This window comes from Melanerpes formicivorus, unplaced genomic scaffold, assembly GCF_026170545.1.
Source record: "Melanerpes formicivorus ecotype bairdi unplaced genomic scaffold, bMelFor1.0.p_v2 SCAF_17, whole genome shotgun sequence".
NCBI classification, from domain to species: domain Eukaryota; kingdom Metazoa; phylum Chordata; class Aves; order Piciformes; family Picidae; genus Melanerpes; species Melanerpes formicivorus.
This window is the reverse complement of record NW_027142369.1, coordinates 5,815,008-5,836,008: the sequence shown is the minus strand read 5'-3', so window position 1 is coordinate 5,836,008 and position 21,001 is coordinate 5,815,008. Positions and strand designations below refer to the sequence as shown.

Genomic DNA, 21,001 nt, shown 5'->3' with positions numbered 1-21,001 from the left:
GAGGACAGCAAACAGAAATCTAAATTGGTTTCCATTAGTGTTCTCTCTGCTGTTTAAAGCAGCTACCCATACTTAAGATCCTGCAGATTGTATCATGATCAGAAACTGATGATAGAATCAATGTATCTTTGATGTGATCTTGTTTACTTGCAAAAAAACCGGAGACACGTAGCATTTAGTTTCTCCCAGTATATTAAGAACAAATAACAGAAAGCAATCATGAGTTCCAGAGCAGCCATTTCACACTGCTCTGTGTGTTAGTGCAACATGTCTTGTACAGGCTCCTTGAACTTCCACCACAGCATTTGCACTATTTTACACTCTGCTTCTGCTCTGGGACAAAATAAATAATTTCTCAGGCACAGAAATATGGACAGTGATTAGAGAATAGCTCACACTCAGAGCTCTGCACTTGCATGGGCACAATCAATTCATGATCTCATTTGTTTTGGCTTTTTTATTCTGCAATCCACACAGCCTTCCAACTCCATGGTTATGTTCTGATACCTGCATACCCTGCCCCATCATCTTACAAAATCACAGGACCCACAAGCTTCAGGACAGCTATCTTACTTATGTGCACCTTTGGCAAGATACAACACACACATAAGAGGAGACAAGGACCTTGACTGAGATTTAAAAATGCCACTTTCATGTGTTTCGCTGCTGACAGGAATATTCACCAGATGCAGTAAGACAGCAATAATCTACCAGAGGTGTTTTTCATATGAGATGACAAGAAGTGCTTATTCAACTTCAAGAAACTGAAAAAAGAAACCACATGAGGGTGGTATTTAAATATAGTTTCCCAATCTACACTGAACTACATAAGATCTCTAGAATTGCTCCACAATTCTCTGGGATGAGTCCAGGCACCAGTTCTCTGTCTTGTCCCCTTCTGTCACTGAGACAGTCCACGGATGCAGAAGACCTCACCTACAGGCCACCAACGATGGCCTCTCGCCCACCACCTGAAGCAGCATCACCCAGCTAGCAGAGTAGTGCATGTTGGAGCCAATGCAATAAGCGCTCATGCAGAATAAAAGTGGAAGTCCATAAGACAAAGTACAGTGACTTGTTCTGCTTTGTTTACAAGGCAGCAGCCACAGGTGCTTATTTTGATAAAGTATGTCACCACCTAGGTTACACCCAGTCACATCATGCAGGGTTACAGGACTGATGGCATGCCCATTCCTCCCGAGGAATTCCATCTGGACACAAGCAGGTGAGTAATGTACTGCTCCCCACACACCATAAAAATAGTACCATGCTCCCAAAAAAATCATGCTCCTGACATAAGTTCATTCAGGCCATCCCTGGGATTGTGTCATTTCTTTTGAGTTCACATCTGCCTGCAGGGGCTGTAACTGCACTTAGTGTTCCTTGCCAAGCAATTCTCCTCAGATACCATCACTAGAGGAATGATTGCAACCTATGTATTTACAAAAAGATGGTGCTGAAATGTGGATGTCTCAGTAGGTTGTGTCTGGGGAACCTCCAGGGAATTGTACCTCTCCAAACATTACCAAGGACAACTATTTTTGCCTATACAAATGCTTCTGATGGAGAGATACTGACTTTTGTTATTAGACTGCTCCCTTCAGCTCTTACACCAAGTAGTACTGTAAATTGATCAAAAGGACTGAGTACTGGTTCTGTGATGGAACCCCTGGTTTAAGCAGTGTTATTTCGACAATCAGGTTAATCACTACAACATCTAGGAGTAAGTGTAGATATAGTGCTGTTAGCAACTGTGCTACATGATGGCGAATGGTATATGCTGGGACTGCTCTTCTATCTTGGAGCATCCATGCTGCCCACATACTAAAAGTTAATCTGTATCAAGGATGTCTATACAGCTTTGTTCTGCAGCACCCATTCCAACTGGAAAGGCTGCATGAAGTTTCAAACAAGTTATGGCTGCATTACTCTTTTGATTACTGCATACCTGACAACTGTGTATTATGTGGAAACTATAGTTGTCATGATGATCTGGAAACTGCCCTTGATGGTCGGTTCAGTGCATCCAGGCACCCGCAGACACAGTCATGTCCTGCCTAACCAACATTAGTTCTGATGCAGGCAGTCTGTCACAAGCTGTCACCACTGGTGGCAGCAGCACTGTAACTATGCAGCAAGTGCATAGAAGAAGTTTAGAAACTGTGCTAGGCTTGGGTCCCAATACAGGTCATGTGAAGAACTTCTCATACATGTTCCTGGTTAGAGACCAGTTATCTGCTGAGTAAATTCTGTCACTTTGTCAGCTATTCAGTGGCTTATACGCTACATTAACATGTTGAGTGCAGTTACAACAGAATATCTCAAACAGCAGCCTTCATGCACCATTTCAGAAGAGAAAGAAGAAATACAGTTACCTGTCAAGCTCTTAGAATTAATCCTGAACTTTTACTGCTTCCCCTATGTTCCGTGGGTAGAGTAAGGCCTATCACCCTCATACCTTTTATCACTGTTGTGTTTTGGTTTTTTTTTAAATAACAGCTCAGTGTTAAGAAGATGACTCATACTGCTGCACCATCAGTTAGCTGATTTGAAAGAGATGTTAATGTCATCACATTGATTTTCATTACCAAACAATAAGAAGGTAAGGGCTGAAAATGTCTTATGTATCTATCACTTCATGTTATATTTAAAAAATAAGCTACAGGTGTTTGTGTACCTTGGCGTGCTCTGCTTATAGAATTCCATTTTAATACAGATTTGAGCCTGTATTTTGTACAGAAGCAGCTATTACTACTTTTTGTTTATTTATTTTTTTTAATTCAGGGCTTTGTTCCCAGATACAGTTGAGGTAATATGCATAAAACCTGGTTTGCCTCAGAGAATGCAGTTTAAAGACTCAAATGTATAGTACCTCTATGAATACGAGTAACAGAGACAAGTAGATAAGTAGTCCTATTGAGTTCAAGGACAGATGAAGTGCTTAAACATTTGCTGTTTTGTATTTAATTTGCCTAAATGTTTGCATAGAAGCATACTACACACAGACAAGAAAGATATAACAGAATAGTTAAGTACAGAAAAAGATACAAGCAATACACGTTTTTTTCTAAAGGGGCATCAGACTACACAGTGTATGCAATGAAAAAAGACAAGACAAATTAAAGGCACTCAGCAGCTTGTATTAATGGGCTCCAAATCATACAATTAAAACATACAATTAAAGCATAGCACGCACATTTGCCAAAATTCAACCACGAAAATCTACATGTTTTGTCTCCAGAATATTAGTCAAACATGTGGGGCTTTGATGGAGGGGGAAAGGGAGTAATGAGTTTGATTCAAACCTAAGCCTGTTAACTTTTAAAATAATCAGTATGAAGACACATTTTTGGGATCACCTACAGTTTTGAAAATGGAGTGAACATTTGACAGCATTTCTGGACAGAGAAGGATAAAACTTCAAAATGGATAATTGCTCAGCTACTTGGAAATAAATACAAAGGAAAAAAGTCATACAGAGCAAGATATATCATATGCCAAACCATACCTATCAGGGAGTATTTTCATAATATGCAAAGATGGAAGGATACTATAATGGGCTGCCCAGGGAGGTGGTGGAGTCACCATCCCTGGAGGTGTTCAAGAGGGGATTGGACATGGCAGTTGGTGCCATGGTTTAGTCATGGGTTCTGTGGTGACAGGTTGGACTTGATGATCTTTGAGGTCTCTTCCAACCTTGCTGATTCTGTGATTTGAATACAGGCTGAAGGTGTTTCTCACTAAGAAAGAAAAGAGCATTTTAATTAGCTAAAAGGATCACAAAGAAGCATCAGTTACTAGAATCTGCTATGATTTCCAGTTAGATTGATGGAGCAGTTGAAGACTGCTATTAAAAAAAAAAAAAAAATTGCTACTACTAAAACATTTGAAAAAATGATGGTAGATAATGATTTAAAAACTCACTTCTCTACTGGTAAATTTCTCTAATGGAACTGTCTCCTCTATTCTCATATTATTTGTCTTTGTAAGACTTTGACAGAGAAAGTTTGGTATGCAAGGCTAACTTTGAATCTGTTAAGCACTTCAGACTGCAGATATATGAGATACACCATCATTATGTCCATGAAAAAATTGTCAGAAAGAATGCAAGTTCTCTGGAGCATGAAAATACATGACTGGAAAGAAGCAAGATTTCTTGCTTGACATAAAAAATATAGTTTACCAGAAAGCATATAAAAGAATATGAAACCGTACATAACCATCCTCCTGATTAAACAATAAATATGTTGTTGTGGGTTATTTTCCCATGTTCTGGAAAGTTTAAAAACTAAGCATTCTGAGTAGATCCAGCTTCAGTTTGGAAAATCTTATGCAATATTTTCCACTCCTTTTGTAGAAGGACATTTTTATGATTAGCACTTGGTTTCATACACTAGGCAAAAAATATATGACATATATGCTTTTGTTCCATAACCAAATTGTTCTCAACTAAAGAGAGTTAATTTAAGAATGCATAAATTTAATAGAATAAGGGATAGTTCAAAATTAGTATCCTATAGTTCCAAGAATAGAATGATCTGTGTGTGACCTTACCATGGTTACTAAGTATACAGAAGAAAATATGCAAAACAAAGTGTATTAAGTGGGCATTGTTTAGGATATAATCTAGGTATATTAAAAATAGCTAAGAATATTAGCAGAAATGCATCTAATGTCAGTGATTCTGAGTTTATGAGCTGTGCAGAAGTTACACATCTCAAATGCCTTTATTTCAAAATAAGCAGAAATAGAGAGGATACCATGCTTACAGATGGCCCATTCCACTCTTGATAGACATGTAGCTTTGATGGAAAACTAATTTCTGTACTTTATTGTAATTACTGGCTTCTGTGAAAAAAAATAAGCTTTCACAGTTTTCCAAGGGCTTTCCTCTTAGAATATTATTAAGAAATCAGGGGGGATACCTTTCTGTTCTGGGTCTGTATATAGCTCAGCACAAGGGAGTGCAAATCTATAGGAAGGGTTCATCGGCATTACTGTAGTGTGACGTAATCTCTTAGCTGCATTGAATTCTGTGACTGCAACCATAAGTATGTTTTCAACTACAAATTGAAATTTCTGCTGAAAATTACCTCAATATCACGAACAAAATAATGTTTATAATTAATTCATTTTATATATATATGTGTATATATATGTCTATACATTTGTGTCTTCTTTGAAATAACTTCTGAATATTGTAGGTAACTTCACTGCTGGGATATTTACTGCATGAATATGTGGACTTGATAGATGCAAGACAACCAAATAACCAGGAAAGGTAAGACATAAACCTCCCTGAAGCAAAAACCCAAAGATTAACAATGACCATTCTATAAACAAGGGACAGTAAGATTATTAATAAGATGGATAAGCAGACTTGCTTTAATATTTTGGGTTGATTTTTATTCTAGATAACAAGACCCTATGATTTCTAGTATTTGTCACTTCTAAGAATCTCAAGGGGAATAAAGTCTGCAAAACCAAACAGAACAACCAAATCAATAGGGCCAAAATAGTTTTAACTGTAGCCAAAATCCTCAACTATTGAAGAGGATGCACTGTGAAGCTTCAACCTAGAAATGTAAAAGCATTAAGAGGGACAAATGATGATAAGCAGATGCGCAGCTTCTCTTGCATCTATAACATCTTTGACTCTAACTGAAGACGAATGTTGTTGCTACTGTAGCATAGGCAAGAGTTGGGGGAAGGCTGTTTGCCTGGGGTGTGTGGGTGAGGTGAGAAGGCATTTACTTCTGCAGGGAGGCATTAGGAAGATTAAGCAACTGCTGCCTTAGAGAAGGAATGATTACTTGTTCATGGGATATCTTAAGTCAGAAAGTATATAAAAGGCTACAGAAAGCATGGCCCTGGTCTGCCTTGAAACACAAAATTAAATACGGGATTAATACTTGCTCTGTGTTTGTCAAAAGCAGGGAAAGACTCATGCTTTCTGCAGAAATCCCCTTCATCTCTTCCCTATATATCCATTCAAAGATAGCACTCCAGGACTACAATGGGTTTGTGTCCAATCCCAAATGATTTACAGTGGGTATTTTGGTACTTGCTGTCCAAAAGGAATTATCTTGTTTTACGCATAAACTAAACCAGTACCTCATGCTTGTCCACTGTCTTCAATCAAACACTTTCTACACAAAAATGTCACACAGTGGAGCAGTTTAACCAATTTATTATCTCTAAAGACTTTGGAAAATAATGGAAAGCATCTCACATCATAAGGCTACATTGCAGATACACGTTACCCAGAGAATGAGAAATTAACTTGAAGTCGTACCCTAACTTCTCTGTCTATTATAAGTAATTCTAAGAATCTGTGGGGTTCTTTTCATTTGACTTCACATTTTGAAGATTCATCTCACTAGACTTGTATGAAAGTAACATGGAGTCCTAACGGAAGCAAATCACTTACCACAGAGTTTGGTCTAATAAAAATTAATAAGACTGTGCTCTTTTGAAGCTGGAGAGAGATGTGGAATTATTCTAAATCTTCATTAAATCCCAGAAAATAATGGGGGAGTGAGAAGGCTGAAGTTGCTCAGAGTTAATGGAGTTATTTACAATATCAATAATCTGCAGTGCTGTAATGTTCCACATTGACATTTTGAAAAGAGGTCACAACAGAAAAGTAACTTTGAATGTGACAGGTAAGGAGGTAGATGCCAAGCCCTGCTCTTATCCAGACTTAATAAATGACTGCCAAAGGAAAATTGCTTAATAGGACATCTCTTTGCATAGAACTCTAACACTTCTGAGAAAAAGCAAATCCTGAGGAATTTACAAAAGAAGTGTAAAATGCCTTCTGACCAACTGGACTTTTGATAACCTCTTGAAAGCCTGTCATAGCAAACACCTTACATTACAAAAGAGATGTATTAAAACTGAGGGCTCTAACATCCTAATAATTTAGGTTTCCCCTATAAGCCTTTTACCAAAGAAAAATGGAAGAAGTGAGGCCGTGTATAGATTACTGAAAGCTTGAAGAACTGCTAGTGCCTAGTGCATAACCTGGGGCCTACAGCAAGTATTTTACTGGGCATTGTGAGGAAGGAGACTGATGCTTTGCATTCTGGGTTTGCCAAAGAAAACAGAGGCAGATGCAAAAAAAGAATGGAGAAAGTAAAAGGTAACAATTTGTTGCTCCCATTTTCAACTAAATCACAATGGGCCCTCAGATGAAATTAGCAAATGTGAAGTCAAAGCAAACAAATGGAGGTCTTTATTGACAGACTGCATGATAATTCTTTTACCACAGCTTGTCATGACACCACACAGCTGCTGTTGGTCAGTCCTGAGGACAAGAGCTAGACATATCCTAGTTTGTGCCCTATATATCCTGGTTTATATCCTCTATCTTAATAAATCAGTATGGGATGAAAAATTAAAGAAAACCAGCAATGAAATCACAGAACAGCTGAAGTAACAGTACCCAGTTAGCTCTAATCCCAAATCACACAGTCTACAGTGCTAGTGTCAATTAAGAAACTTCAGTTAAAAATCCTGGGTTTTGGGGTTTTTTTGGGTTTGGGTGGTTTTTTTTTAGATGTATTGAAAAAACATAATTTATTGTTATAGATACTGGTTTTGTCACCTGACTTATCACAGTACATAGTTATAAGGCTGCTGGCATAAAATCATATTATATATTAGCTTGCATTATGTTAAGAGGTGCCTTCCAGTCACCTGATACAGTATTTGAGATTAATGGGAGTTTTTATGGTTTTTTTTTTTTTTTGGAGAGCTTCAAGTTCCTCCTAAACTCCAGGAAATATATCACCTGAGTCTGCAATACACTTCTCTTAATTTACCCATGTCTTGGGACGTTATTTTCTGTTATTTTCCATCATAGAAACACCTTACCATTTTTAATTTCAAAGAGGTTCAAAATCAATAACCATATGACTTTTGTAAAGGAAATACAAAAAAAAAAAATAATCTCTGCAATGTTGCTGACTGCATTCAATCTGCTGGGGTTTTTTTTTAGCTCCATGATAATTTAACAGATGCAGTATCTTGAAAAACATCAGTAGAAAAAAAAAGTTGTGAAAATGAATGTATTAGTTTTCATTTATGCTTTTCAAGAATGGCTTTCCCATCTTCATTTTATGTGGCACTTCTTTTCACTTACATCCTTTTCAATAGGCTTTCCTTAAATCTACAAAGAATGCATACCTTTAAGCTCTGCCATTTAATCACTCTCATGGTTTTGCTTCCTCCTTTGGAGGTGGAAAGCAGATGCATGGTTTCTGCAAGTATCAGGATGTATTTCCTCATGTGTAGCTTTCAGAACAACTTGATTAGCTTTGCCTTTCTAAAGTCCTCTTCTTGAAAATTTACAGTCAGTTTTAAAAACAGTGAGAATTCACATCTGAGTCTTCTGAAAAGGATTTTGACTTTAAGTGCAATCAGTATTACTTAGAGTTTTAATGAAAATATTATGTAGAACAGCCCTGTGTGTTTCTTCCAACAAATCTGAAAATTATTTCAAATTATTCTGAGTGAGGACTAGGCCTCAAAAGTCATTTTTTTGGTATTTATTAGGAATTCCATCTCTGTCTAGCTTAAGCACTTAATCAGATCAGAAATCGAAATCACAGCCTCACAAAATGGTAGGGGTTGGGAGAGACCTCTGGGAATCATCTAGTTCAAGCCTTTGCTAAAGGTTTGCCTAGAATCAGATGGCACAGGAACATATCCAGGTAGGTTGTGAATCTCCTGAGTCTGTAGACCTCTGTAGTTCCCCATCTCTTGAACAGAGGAGCCCACAACTGGACTCAGTAATCTAGATGTGTCCTCACTAGGGTGGAGGGGAGGGGGAAGAGAACCTCCCTTGACCGGCTGGCTACACTCTTCTTAATGTACCCCAGGACATCATTTGCCTTCTTGGCCACGAGCACACTGCTGGCTCATAGTGAATTCGTTGCCCACCAGGACTCCAGCCTGTCCTTCCCTGTGGAGCTGCTTTCCAGCAGGTCAGCCCTTAACCAGCGCTGATGCAGCTCCTCGGCTGCACTGTAGAGGTTATTAAAACTGTACCTTTCTAATACATAGTGCTACTTCCTTTCCTCTCTGGACAGCGTTCGTGTATTTTCTTTTTCCTCATCAGAGACCAAGTAACATAACAAATATACATGTCTATAAAATAAAAATATTTTTAACAATTAAACTCTAGAAAGTGTTGCCTGGAATAGCAGTTGCGAATATGCTCTTACTGAAGAAAAACCAAACAAATGAATTTTCAGTGAAGAAATTAATACTGACTGAAACAGCACTTAAGTTTAATCAAAGATGCAGCCCTAGAATCAGTAACCCTTCTTCACTCATATGCACCATATCAAGAAATGATCCATTTCCTGACAGAGTTGTTACCACTTCCGTTAAGAAAATTATTAGGCTTGGATGCTTAGCATAACTTCTCCTTTCATGGTAAGACGTGGTTTCAGCAAGATAAAACTGTTGGCCAGAGCAGTTTCGTTTAAAAAAAATAAAAAAAATCAATGCTTTAAACAGCAAATTTATCTACCCAATCTACTTGTAATTATCAAGCATGAAAATGTTCAGTTGCAGATTAAAAAGAACCAACCAAGCAATAACAAACACAGAGAATATACGCAAACTAGAAACTAGAATTAATACTGCACTAAAATCTCACACAAAGCTCTTTCATGTCATGATTGTCTTTTCCAGAGTCCTTCCCTCAATTAATTTCTTGGTTTCCAAAATGTGACCCTCTTTTTCTCTCGCTGGGCAAAAGTTCTCAAAGGAGCGATTAACTGAAACACGTTGTAGCATCTAGTTTTCCAACATTTCTACTTTGAAAATGACACCTCTTTATATAACAATTCAATGACCAAAGGAAAGCACCAGACACCTCCAATTTTAGCTGCAAAGAAACCATTTCTTGCATCCAGCTCCCCCTCAGAAAGAAAGTAAATGAAGTAACTGTAACACAGTGACACCCTGGAAGCGTGCAGCTATAAAGCTCTTACATACATATATATATATATATATATATATACACACACACAGAGAGATATAATTTCTCTCTCCTTCATTTCCTCCCAGAAGTCTGTACAATGAGCACTTCAGCTCCTCCTCAGCCCTCAAACCATCTTGGCAGGCCACCTTTTTTAGAACCAAAATTGAAACATTGTGACACTTTTCCTTAAATGAAGTTCAATAATATCTTTCCATGTGGGTATTTCCCACAGTATTTTTCCTATCTCTCCTCACATTAGGAATGGCAAGTAAATACACACATTTTTGAACAGTTGTGTTGTGGGGTAGAGAAGAGACGTCTATCTTTAGAATTCCATTACTCCACATTCCCTAACTTAAAGCACACAATTAGCCCAAACATCAAACTGTTGGTTGACTGACCTGTCAGGTTGCTTTTAGTTTACACATGAATCTGAAAATGTTACTTAAAAAGCCCCACCAACAGATACTTAAAAAAAACCTCCAAACATTTACACTATAGCGGGTGGCTCTACAACACTTCATAGTTCTACATAATTTTTACACCAGATATTTTTAACATTGAAGAGGTAATTTACTGAATACACACCACAAAACCAGTATTTTTTTTGTTCAGTGTCATAGCGTGCACATAAATTGAGTATTTAAAATGCAAACAAAATATTCAGTCAGTTTAATTGCACTCAGAGCTGTACTTCTAAAAGCACAGTTGACATAGCATGAGTAGTTTTACTTCTTCAAATTATAAAGGAATCTCTTACAGACTATTCTGTACTCCCTATGGGTCTATACCCCATCACTGTTTCTGTACTTTCACATGCTAGCTTTGACTGCAGGCTGAAGCCAAATTTCCTCCCTTGTCTGCCTCTGTGACTGTCTGTGTTACTGATTCAAATGGGACAAAGGCAGAATTTGAGCATTGACACATGACTTCTGACTGCTGGCCTGATTTCAGGAATGGTTGGTCCTCTCACTAGTACTCTCCCAGGAAATGTCTTAATACAAGTTTGGGGCTAGAATAGCTCAGTAATAGTTTGCAAACTATTTAAGTCCAGTAGGCATTATGGAAAAGGTCACCCTGTTTTGAAGGGGGAAGAATTAGGTTATGTGTATGCAAACTATGCCATGCTCTATCATGCCCCTTGCCTTGGTGTCCAAACAATGAGTCCTAATCTGCTTTATTTTCTGGTACAGATGTAGCTTGTATATTCCCACCCACTTGTAAATCCTGTATACCCTTAAGGCTGACAAACTCATGTCCTTTTACAAACAACCACAAAGGCATGCACTACTGCTTCAAAGACAAAAGTGATGGAGGTAATGAAACCAGTCTGCAATGATTAGATCATTCTGCTGAAGGTAGGCCCCATTCTTAAACCCACAACCAACTTTAATCCCCCACTGCTACCAAAAGTTCAGTTGAAATGAAAAATTGAGCACAGACTTATACTGATGGACTACTGACAGGTTGAGAATTTCTGTACAAGTATCGCTGTTTTGTCTGTCAAAAGGTAGGACTCTTTCCAAGCATTCAGTAAGGCTGCTTAGCTGTTTCTGGATACGACACAAAAATGTTACTGCAAAAATATTTTAACACTGGAGATTGTTATGAAAAAAAAAATCTTAATCTTTTATAATGGAATGGCCATGTTGCCAAGTTCCTTTTTCCAAGGTGTGAGCAAATCAGCAGGTCTCTCTGATAACAACAAACTTTGAGTTCATGCAATAGTACTTTCCAAACTCAGTCAGTTTAAACTGGATCATATAGGGTAGTTGCTGTGTCTTGCTATATGCATAGTCAGCAGGTACCACAGTGGATTGTTAACATTAGTTTGATGGTTTAGGGTTATTGCTTCTTTCTCTAAAACTGTTTTAGCTGAAATTTAAAACAAGGTTTAAGCCTGAGGAAAATAAGCACATGAAGTGTGTCATGCTATGAACATCTGAAACCAGGCCTATTAGCAGCTGCTGGATTCATCGCAAGTTCCACTCATGCCAAATGCTGGTAAGTAACATAGCAGAGTCAGATTGCAGTTTGTTTCCTGGGATTGAAGGGACGGTTAGACCAAAATGTAGGCTAGTAGAGCCACTGCATAAAATATAGCGGCAATTTCTTTAAAATGTGACATCTGGGACACAGAATAATCAGAAGTGGTTGTTAATCCCTGTGTAGAACTGGCACTTCCCACCAGTTGTACAAAGGAGTTGTTGGTTACAAAGATGCAAACATTTTATTTAACAATGAATTTTATCAGTTTATTTTGTATTTTTGTTATTTTCCCATTTGTATTTTAATATTACACTGATGTAGCATAGTGTTTCTGCAATAGAGAGGCTTCTAAAACCAACTGACAAAAGTTTATGAACCAGTTATTTTTCAGTCTGAAAATATCTGTGATCAGACTTTCTATATGGTCTTTTTACTATTTGAAAGGCAGTAGTTTGACAGACATCTTTAGTAAAGTTATGTGTGTACCACATATATACCTATACGTGTGTGTATGTGCCTCAACAAAACACCTGCTGTGCTTTGTGGAAAACACCTTCAAAAGTTTTGCCAGAAGTGCTATGAAGGCCTTTGATAATAGAAACCAATCCCCAAAGCACCCCATGCTTTTAAAGCAAGGTTGGGTACTCAGAGTAGGAATTTCTTAGCAGCTTTAAATAGGTCAACTCAATCTCTCCAAAGGAAACCTGTAGAAATGTGTAAATACATACACATGCATGTGTAGGTTATATGTATGCACAGACACACACAAATATATAATGCTGGAATGTAAAGAAAGGATTTATGGAAGAGATTTTATTTCATTGATGTTTGATGTAATAGAATCAGACTCTGCAGGAACACATGACCTGACATTGCAAACTGGCATCTCGTTATATAGTGCCAGGAAGCAACAGCATTTAAAAGCATCAAGTCAGAAATTACTGTAAATAAGAAATGGGGAGGAAAGTAATTTGTGTGATGTCCTAAGGAAACGAGGACTGTTTTAGACATATCAGATTTTTTCCAAAACACAAGACTTAGAGGCTCCAGTAAGATAAACAGCTCTAATAAGATTCGAAACACATCTTCTTAAAAAACTAAATCAAAACCCGCTGTCAGGATAGCACATCCTAGGCAACTAATAGGATCAAATGAAAATACCCCAAGTAGTGCAATAGTAACTGGGTACCTACACACCTCCTCCCAATTCCACCTCAAAACACACCAAGACTGGCAACCCCATAAAATGCATGTTGGCATAACCAACGAAGCCCCTTTTTGCTTTGTGACCTTGCAGGGATCATACAGGTTGTTTATCTTCCACCAAATCCAGCCTCTTCAGTATCGCAATGGGTCAATATCGCCTCCCCCAGAGCAGTCACTCAGGCCCCCCAGCCCCGGCTTGAGGAGCCCCAGCTAAGGACGAAGGCCGCGTGAGGACCGACCTGGGCAGTCTTCTTTCCCCCAGCTCTCTCCCTGAACGCAGCCTTGCCCTAGGCCTGCCCTCAACTGCCGCCCGGGGACCACTCTACCCACACTCCCATTTTGTGGGGCTCTGGGGCCTACGTGACCCGAGCGCGTACCGCACGGCCGCGGCACTGTCACCCGGCGCCCAACGCTGGTCTAGAAACGGACATACCGACGTGCCGCATTCACGGCGGCAGCTATCCAGCTGCCCCAGCCCAGGGAAGTGGCCGTGCCGAGGCGCACGGACAGGCCTCCGCTGCTCTGCTGCACACACTGCCTACTCCGTGGGGTTGGGCGGCAGTTAAGCCGGCGAACAGGATCCTGAGAGCCCCTCCATGCTGTCCTATTGCGACCCTAAACGAAGGGATACCCTGCTCCCACATCCCGCTATCGCCTCCGCCCACGAGGGAATGGGACTATACTCGGCTCCCCCAAGCCACCACTACAAGTAGAAAAGCCCATGGTTACTATTTTTCTCCCCCTCGCCCCATGTACGGTGGAACCGTCCCATAACCCGAGGGAATGGCACCACGGCTGCTCCCTCAAATGATTGCCAGCCCCATTAGTCAATCAGCGCCTTCCCTTTCCTCTAGGCAACCCGGCGCCCGCCCTCAAGCGGGGTTGGGGGAGTAGGAGAGGCGGGTGCGAATGTTTACAAACAAGATTAGGGAGTAGAGGGATTGGGGGGAAATCGGTGGGGTGGGCCCCGCGATTGGCGCAGTCGCTAATCCAATGAGGGAAGGCGCCGGTCGGTGGAAGGGCTGGGGGAGGTAGGTGGAACGTTCTCTGCCCAACGGCCGCTGGGTTCGCGGGCGCGCGAGCCCAATGAGCACTCAGCAGGGGGAGGGAGGGGACGCGAGCGCCTGAGTAGGAGCCGCTCCTGACACCACCCCTCACCCCTCCTGCTGGGCTAGGCTCCGCTCGGCTCGGCTCTGCTCCCTGGCTGTTGGGCGGGGAGGGCGGCCAGAGCAAGGGGGAGGGGAGCCGCAAGGACATGGGCTGGCTCTGAGAGCCGGGGGAGGGAAACCGACGTGCATGTGCCTCCCTGTATTTTAATAACTGTTTGTTATTGGGTGGTGGTTTTTTTGGTGTGGTTTTTTTTTTTGTTTTGTTTTTTTTTCCCCCGTTTTCCCCAAGGCAGAGGGGAGTGCAGCCGCCCCCAGCACGCCTGCATGGCTCCTCTATCCCGGAGCGTCCCTGCAAAATAAAATCCGCCACAGGCCAGGTGACGTCCCCCCGCCTCCGCTCTCACACACACGGGGAGCGGCAGAGGTGGGGGAGCGCCCGGCTGTGAAAACATGGAAGGACCCTCGGGCCCGTCGGAGGAGCGGGAGCTGCCGCTTCTCACCGTCAAGCACGAACTGAGGAACGGTGAGCGGGGCGGGCCTGAGGGGCCGAGGAGGTCATGGCGGGGGTGGGGTGGTGGTATTCGGTTGTCGACGGGAGGGCGCTGAGGGGAACGTTTCTGTCTGAGGACGGGAAGGCAGCGGGAAACGCGGGAGGCGGCAGAACGGGCCGAGCTGCCGGGACTAGGGGAAGAAGTGCTGAGAAAGGAGGTTCGAGAGAGTTGATCGGGACCAGTAGGGAAATCTCGGGGGGAGCGGGGAAGAGAACGATCTGAAAGATATATGCGGGAGCCTAAGAAATGGAGGCGGGGAGGGGTCTCTTCTTTGATTTCCGAAAACAAGTACTTCGGTTGGACTTCTGCTGCGTATTTGGCTCCGCAATCCCACTTCCCCAGTGGTATTTAACGCTGTTGGAAGAGATAAGGATTAGTTGTCTTTTTTTTTTTTTTTTTCCTTCTTCTTCTTTTCTTGTGTGTTTGACTTTTATGGCTATGTCAGTTTTGGGGGGGAGCTGTTTGTTTGTCACAGTCCTAAATTACGTCGTTTTATGTGACAGCTTTTCTCTGAGTTCGGTGAAATGCCGTAGTTACAGAGGGGAGTGTGCCAACATGTAACCGCAGTTATCTGGCTTTGCAGTCTGTGAATCTTGTAACTTAGTAGTTATTTGAAGACCCTCTGGAGAAGTAGTTCAAGACGTGAAATATTTATGATCTTTCGAGATACAGGAGAAATACTTCATCATAGGTTGTTGTGTTGGGGAAGATCTTGATATTTTTAATAGGGGTTCTGTGCTTCTTGGAAGATTCTAGGCAAGTTGAATATTGCAGTAAATCTGGATTTTAATATTAATTTAAAAGTGTGTGTAAGACACAGTCGGGATGTTTGTTCCCTATATTGATTAATAGTGGAGGTGCTATTAATACATGTTCTTTATACATTTTTCTTCATGAGGAAGTAAGTATATCATGCTGTTAATCGCAAAAGTTTGAGAGAGCCGCCCCCCGGGTTAATGACGATGACATAGAGATATTGATAACTTTTCTTACTGTGCCAGTGGGGAAGGCAGGTGGTGCTGGGTCTGAGTCTTTTCGGTCCCCTGTCGCTGGGGTCTAGTGTGGAGGTGCCCCAGCGGAACATAGCTATCACTGCAGCTTAAAAAAAAAAAAAAAGCCAACAAAAAAACTCTCTCTTCCTGATGGCTACGCAGAAACCAATGTAACTGTAGTTTCCTTCTTTCCAAATGCAAAAGAGTTGGTAGAAAACATATTTGTTGAGTGTTGCAAGATTTGAGAGTATTTCCAGTATGCAGGAGAAAGGAAGTAGGACGTGTATCTAGGAAAATAGATAAATGTATAAGTGTGTTTTATGAAAACTGAGACTACACATAACCCTGTGGGATAGTTATTTGAAGGTAGTTCGAGGATAAACACTTTCATATAAACTAGACAAAGAACTATCCCATACAGCCTAATAAGCAATTTTAATTTTGATCCTGATCTTAAGGCTTTATAGATTCAGGAAGTACTGATACTTTTAATTAAAAAATACTCAGCCTTCTTTGTGTCTTTTAAAGCTTCTGAAATTCGGTTTAATAGGAATCAGTTGCTTCTCCCCTCCTCATTCTCTTCTCCTTATTAAGTATTTGGAAAACTGTGCTTTTAGAGAAATGCTTTCTAGCAATGGCTTGTCTATTTCTGGAGCATTAGGGTGGAGGAGGGAGCTGCTCTGTCATGTACTCCTGGGAGACTCCTACTCCTAAAGGTGTCAATAGTGTCATTACTATGCAAGACATATCAAGATACTGTTTCAGAACTTGTCTCTACGTAATGCATAGAGATGTGATTATTTGAGGAGAATGGCAGACTGTTTCTATCAATGGGATCCTTTTGATATTTTTCTTAGTTTTTTGTGCTCTGTGTGGGTGCTTAGCTAGGGTCAACCTACTACAGTTTAAAAACGTGCAGCATGATTATTTGCTTTTGCTTCATTTTGGCCAAAGTGAGAGGACATGCAAGAATTAGAATTGGAGCCAGAGAATCTTTGTTGCTCATAAACACTGAGGTTGTATACCACAAATATCCTTTTAATGTGCAATTTGTTTAGATTCTACTGTTTCCCTCCTCTCTGTTTTTTTTTCCCCCTTTGATGTTGCTAGCTCTATGACTAATTGAATGATTTAGAATTACATATCCAAAGTAGCTGTCAGTTGCCAGATGAAAAAGAGGTCAGTCTCCACAGTGCTTTGAAAGAATGAACTATTGTGGTAGAAATAGTGGGCTCTTTGAGAAGGGAGTGTCTCATTTTCATGTTGAAGTTATTGCTGGAACCTCTTGATAGCAAACTCAAAGCCCCCAAAATTACATGTTTGAATCTGCTAAATACAGGTGAACCTACAGTTACACTTCATATTTGCAGTTACTTGGGTCTTGGAATTGCTTTGACAATGTTGATCAAGGTAGAAACAGGCATTGATTGTGACCAAGTGAGTAAACAAACATAGTATAAAGCTTGAATTAAAAGTTAAATGTTATGTTCAAACAAGTATTGCAGCATATGAAAACGCACAGTTAGAGCATATGCAGTGCTATTTCTACACAGCTCCCAGCTGATAGTTAACCCTCTCATACCGTAATTTGATTTCTTCTAAACTTCAACTTCAAAATTACAGCGCTGGCTTTGATAAGTAGTCAACCTTAATTTTAGGTCTATATTCCATGCTTGTAGGGCCTTGAAACTCCTTTGTAGCATGACCACAAAACAGTTGGTCAAAAAACATCACTTCATAGGCATGTGAGTAGAGTCTGTGACAGGGAAGGAACTGTGGTGCATAACGCTTGAGTGCCTCTGTGGTATGCTGTGTTACAAATAGTGAGCACAGCACTCTGTGTGTGTATATATATTATTTTAATGATGCAAATAATTGCAATGTCCCCCTGCTGCTGGGGACACTAAGTATGCTTGTGTCCCAGTGATTGTTCCTTCAGTTAGTTGTTTCGCAGGTTAGAAACAGACACGAGTTTCAGGACACTTTTCAGTTAGTAATGATTTCTCTTTTAATATATTTAGTATTGTTTTTTCCCCCATTCCACAAACCATTTTTTCCTTGATAGAAATCTCACAATTCAACTACTCAGAATAGTCACCATTTATTTTTTTTTTTTTAATTTATTTTATTCCACTTTGGGAAGGAAATGGGTTTTGGAGGAAAGTGGAATCACCTTCTCTTTTTAGGAAGTAGAAGCAAAAATATGCTGAAGATCAAATGGCAGGACTGTCTTACGTATCTGAAGCTCTCCACTAAAAATAATAACAATATGACCTTTGCAGTGTCTGTTTCTAAAATCTTGTTAAGAACAAGGTTTTCTTTTTTGAAGGTTAACCTCAAAGTTACTGTAACTTCTGATCTTTTTTAGAGACTTAAGAATTTCGTATCATTTACAGTGGAAAAAATATTGTTGCCTCTAAACATTTTCTGATTCCTGGTAATGCCGTGGAGCTGAACAATGACAATTGAAAAGCCTGTTAGAGGAAAAAAATTGTGTGATATGGAAGGATATGGACAGAGAGGGAAATATTGTGATGAGAAAGCTAAGAAAGAAATAGAACTACCAACAGTGGTATTTTCCCCTCATCCCCTGTTGGGGCTTCTATGATAGCTCTTGTTTTGAGAAAAAAATAAAGTAAGGATCAAAGGATCTTGAACTTCCAGTTTGTGACTAGACAGGAGGTTGTCCATCATGCAGCATGCATGTGTACTCACGCCTTTGGCCAGTGAGAAGCAGAGACTAGCAAAACTGTCATCTTGAAGGGAACTTGAGAAACATTCCATGCACGTATAAGCCAATAGGCTGTATATATGTTACTTGTTTTGCTTTAAGATGTTGTTCTCTTCCTTTTGGCAAGTTTGATTTGAAAATAATACTTTATTCATTTTGACAGTATCACAGACTGGGCTAAAGAACTTGTGAGACTGTAGTTTGTCCAACATGCAAGGTATGTTTAGCCCGGAAGCCAATGCAGCAATGGGCTGCAGGGCACTAGAGGCAGAAGAAGTTGAAACTTCCACTTGAGGTTACCTTACAATTCAGTGTGAAACTATAAAAAGCTTCAGACAATAAATGCATAGATTGTCTGAAAGGCTTGATATTGCAAATTCTTAGTTACCCCTTTTGAATGAGAACTTAAACTAAAACTGATTTATTTGCAAAGCATAAGGTTCATGTTACACCATAAGGCATTGTGAAAAGTACAGTCTGAAAACTGTGCTGAATCATGGAGTATTTAACCTCTGCTATGGAGCTACACCTGGCACCTCTTCAGTTTTTTAAAGGAAATTTTCTTATGGAAGTTTAAAGATAGTTTTATATTTTTTGTAAGACACAGATTTTTAAAATTTGATGCTGTGTACTGACTTTGTATATTGTTTAGACATCAGGAAATAGTAGTTGAATCTTTCAAAGCTTGGGCTTATTTTACTTCTACTTTTCTCTCTTGAACCCTGGAATACATATGTTTTCATATTGCAAGTATAAAGAGCATTTTAAGGGAGTAAATTTATGAATCATCCTTCATACAATTTAAATCTCTGGATTTTACATTTTACAGAATACATGTTTTCAAAAATGTTTTCTAGTCCTGGAATTTGTTGCTATTTATCTTCTGGTAACTTAGATTATAATAGGCCTTGATTATGAAGGAGGAGAATGTTACTTGTTTGTGTAGGTATTTGTGTGTGTTTTGTGGGTTTCGTGGTTTTTTGAGGGGAGAGTGGTTGGTTTGTTTTTCACCCCCAGGCTTTGGAATCTAACAAACCTGGCTAAAATGATCTGTTAAAATGTCTGGTACCATTGCTTATTTTGCTGTCATTGTTTCACTGATAGTTTACAAAATATCTAATACGAATGAAGACTAACAGTTGCAGTCTTCATTGTCAGCCTGTTGTTTATCTTTGTTCCAGTGTATTCTAAATGTGATGGTTTAAATGCTCTCGCTGGATTTCACAGAAGATTATTTAATGCACTTTAGGATTTTATTGGGAAAGCAATTCAGAAAACACTTGCCAGAGTTGCATAAACATGAGAAAACCTTTACTTGAGAGGACAATTCTGAAGATAATTCTTAAGATTCCTGGTTAATGTTAAGGCATTAGTTTATGCATTAGTTAATTCATAATCTTATATGTAAGTACCTTCCATCAGCATTTGGATTGTCACTTGCTCTCCTTTTGTTAAATTAATCTACATTCTGTTACATTTAGCATTATGTTCGAAGTGCCTGTGACTGAATAAAGTGGTTTGTTTTTTTTTGGTGGTTGTTCTGATTTCTGAGGATAGAAAAGAGCAAAATTGATTCATATGTTGTACTTGGAATTTCTCATTTGAAAAGATGTGTGCACTGTTGATCTCTTTTTTTTTTTTTTTTTTTTTTTTTCTCCCAACTCTGTTTAGCATTAGATTATCTACAGCAACATTATTCATTAGCATCTTGCCTAATTACATTTTGGAGGTTTTTGCCTGTTATGTGTAGTGTTACTGCACATCAAACATCGAGGTAGCTGTAGAGTTGCTTCCTGGTTAAATCTTGGTGATCTCATACTGATTCATCTCACAGTAATGACAAACCTCATAGCAAAATTGCTTCTGTAATAGCAAAAGGGCTACTGCTGATGAATTGGTATGCAGCATTTTCCAATTCGGACTACTGTGAGTCTGAAATGTTAATCTCAGATCTCCACACTTTCATCTTTATTTCAGCTTCTGATGGGGATAGTCTTCCACAGCTTCTGTCTGTTTTCCTAATGGTAATGATAGTTTCCTGTCATGTTCCCCTCAGCATTTTGTACACAAACAGTATTTTGCTTATATGGTACTTCAGAGATGTTTGTCATCTTTGGCTGTATAAAGCCTTGGCTTCTAGACCTTCTAGAATGCTGTCAGCAGCTTAGTAACATCTTGAATTTTTTTTTTTTTTTCAACCCCAGTTAAGAGCTTGAACAGTTATCACACTGGTTATCTTAGTTGTCATCCTAGAGTTCAGAGTAGCATGAATTGCTTTTTCTGTTCTTTGATGTGAGTTCAGAACTGTATGCATGCTTTTTTTTTTTTTTGCTATGAATTCTTTTCTGGCCTAAGAAAAATGCAGGTAGTCCTTGAGATAGTATGCTTTTTAAATTCCATTTTAGGTTTGTGAGGCCATTCCCTGT

The 21,001-nt window shown here is 39.6% G+C and overlaps 2 protein-coding genes across 4 annotated transcripts in view; one reads left to right on the top strand and one right to left on the bottom strand.

The window, feature by feature from the left end:
• Nucleotides 1-13,980, bottom strand: part of DGLUCY (D-glutamate cyclase) — a 46,622-nt gene extending 32,642 nt beyond the window's left edge. The window contains exon 1 of one of the 2 annotated variants that reach the window (XM_068148781.1): nt 13,626-13,980. In XM_068148781.1, coding sequence (XP_068004882.1) covers nt 13,626-13,638 — 13 coding nt within the window. In that variant the 5' untranslated portion in view covers nt 13,639-13,980. The remainder of the gene's footprint in view (nt 1-13,625) is intronic. The other variant, XM_068148780.1, reaches the window with a different exon arrangement.
• Nucleotides 13,981-14,417: 437 nt separating this feature from the next.
• Nucleotides 14,418-21,001, top strand: part of RPS6KA5 (ribosomal protein S6 kinase A5) — a 77,295-nt gene continuing 70,711 nt past the window's right edge. Inside the window, exon 1 of one of the 2 annotated variants that reach the window (XM_068148775.1) lies at nt 14,418-14,824. In XM_068148775.1, the coding sequence (XP_068004876.1) occupies nt 14,752-14,824 (73 nt within the window). In that variant the 5' untranslated portion in view covers nt 14,418-14,751. Of the gene's footprint in view, nt 14,825-14,877; nt 15,010-21,001 lie in introns of those variants that run through there. The other variant, XM_068148777.1, reaches the window with a different exon arrangement.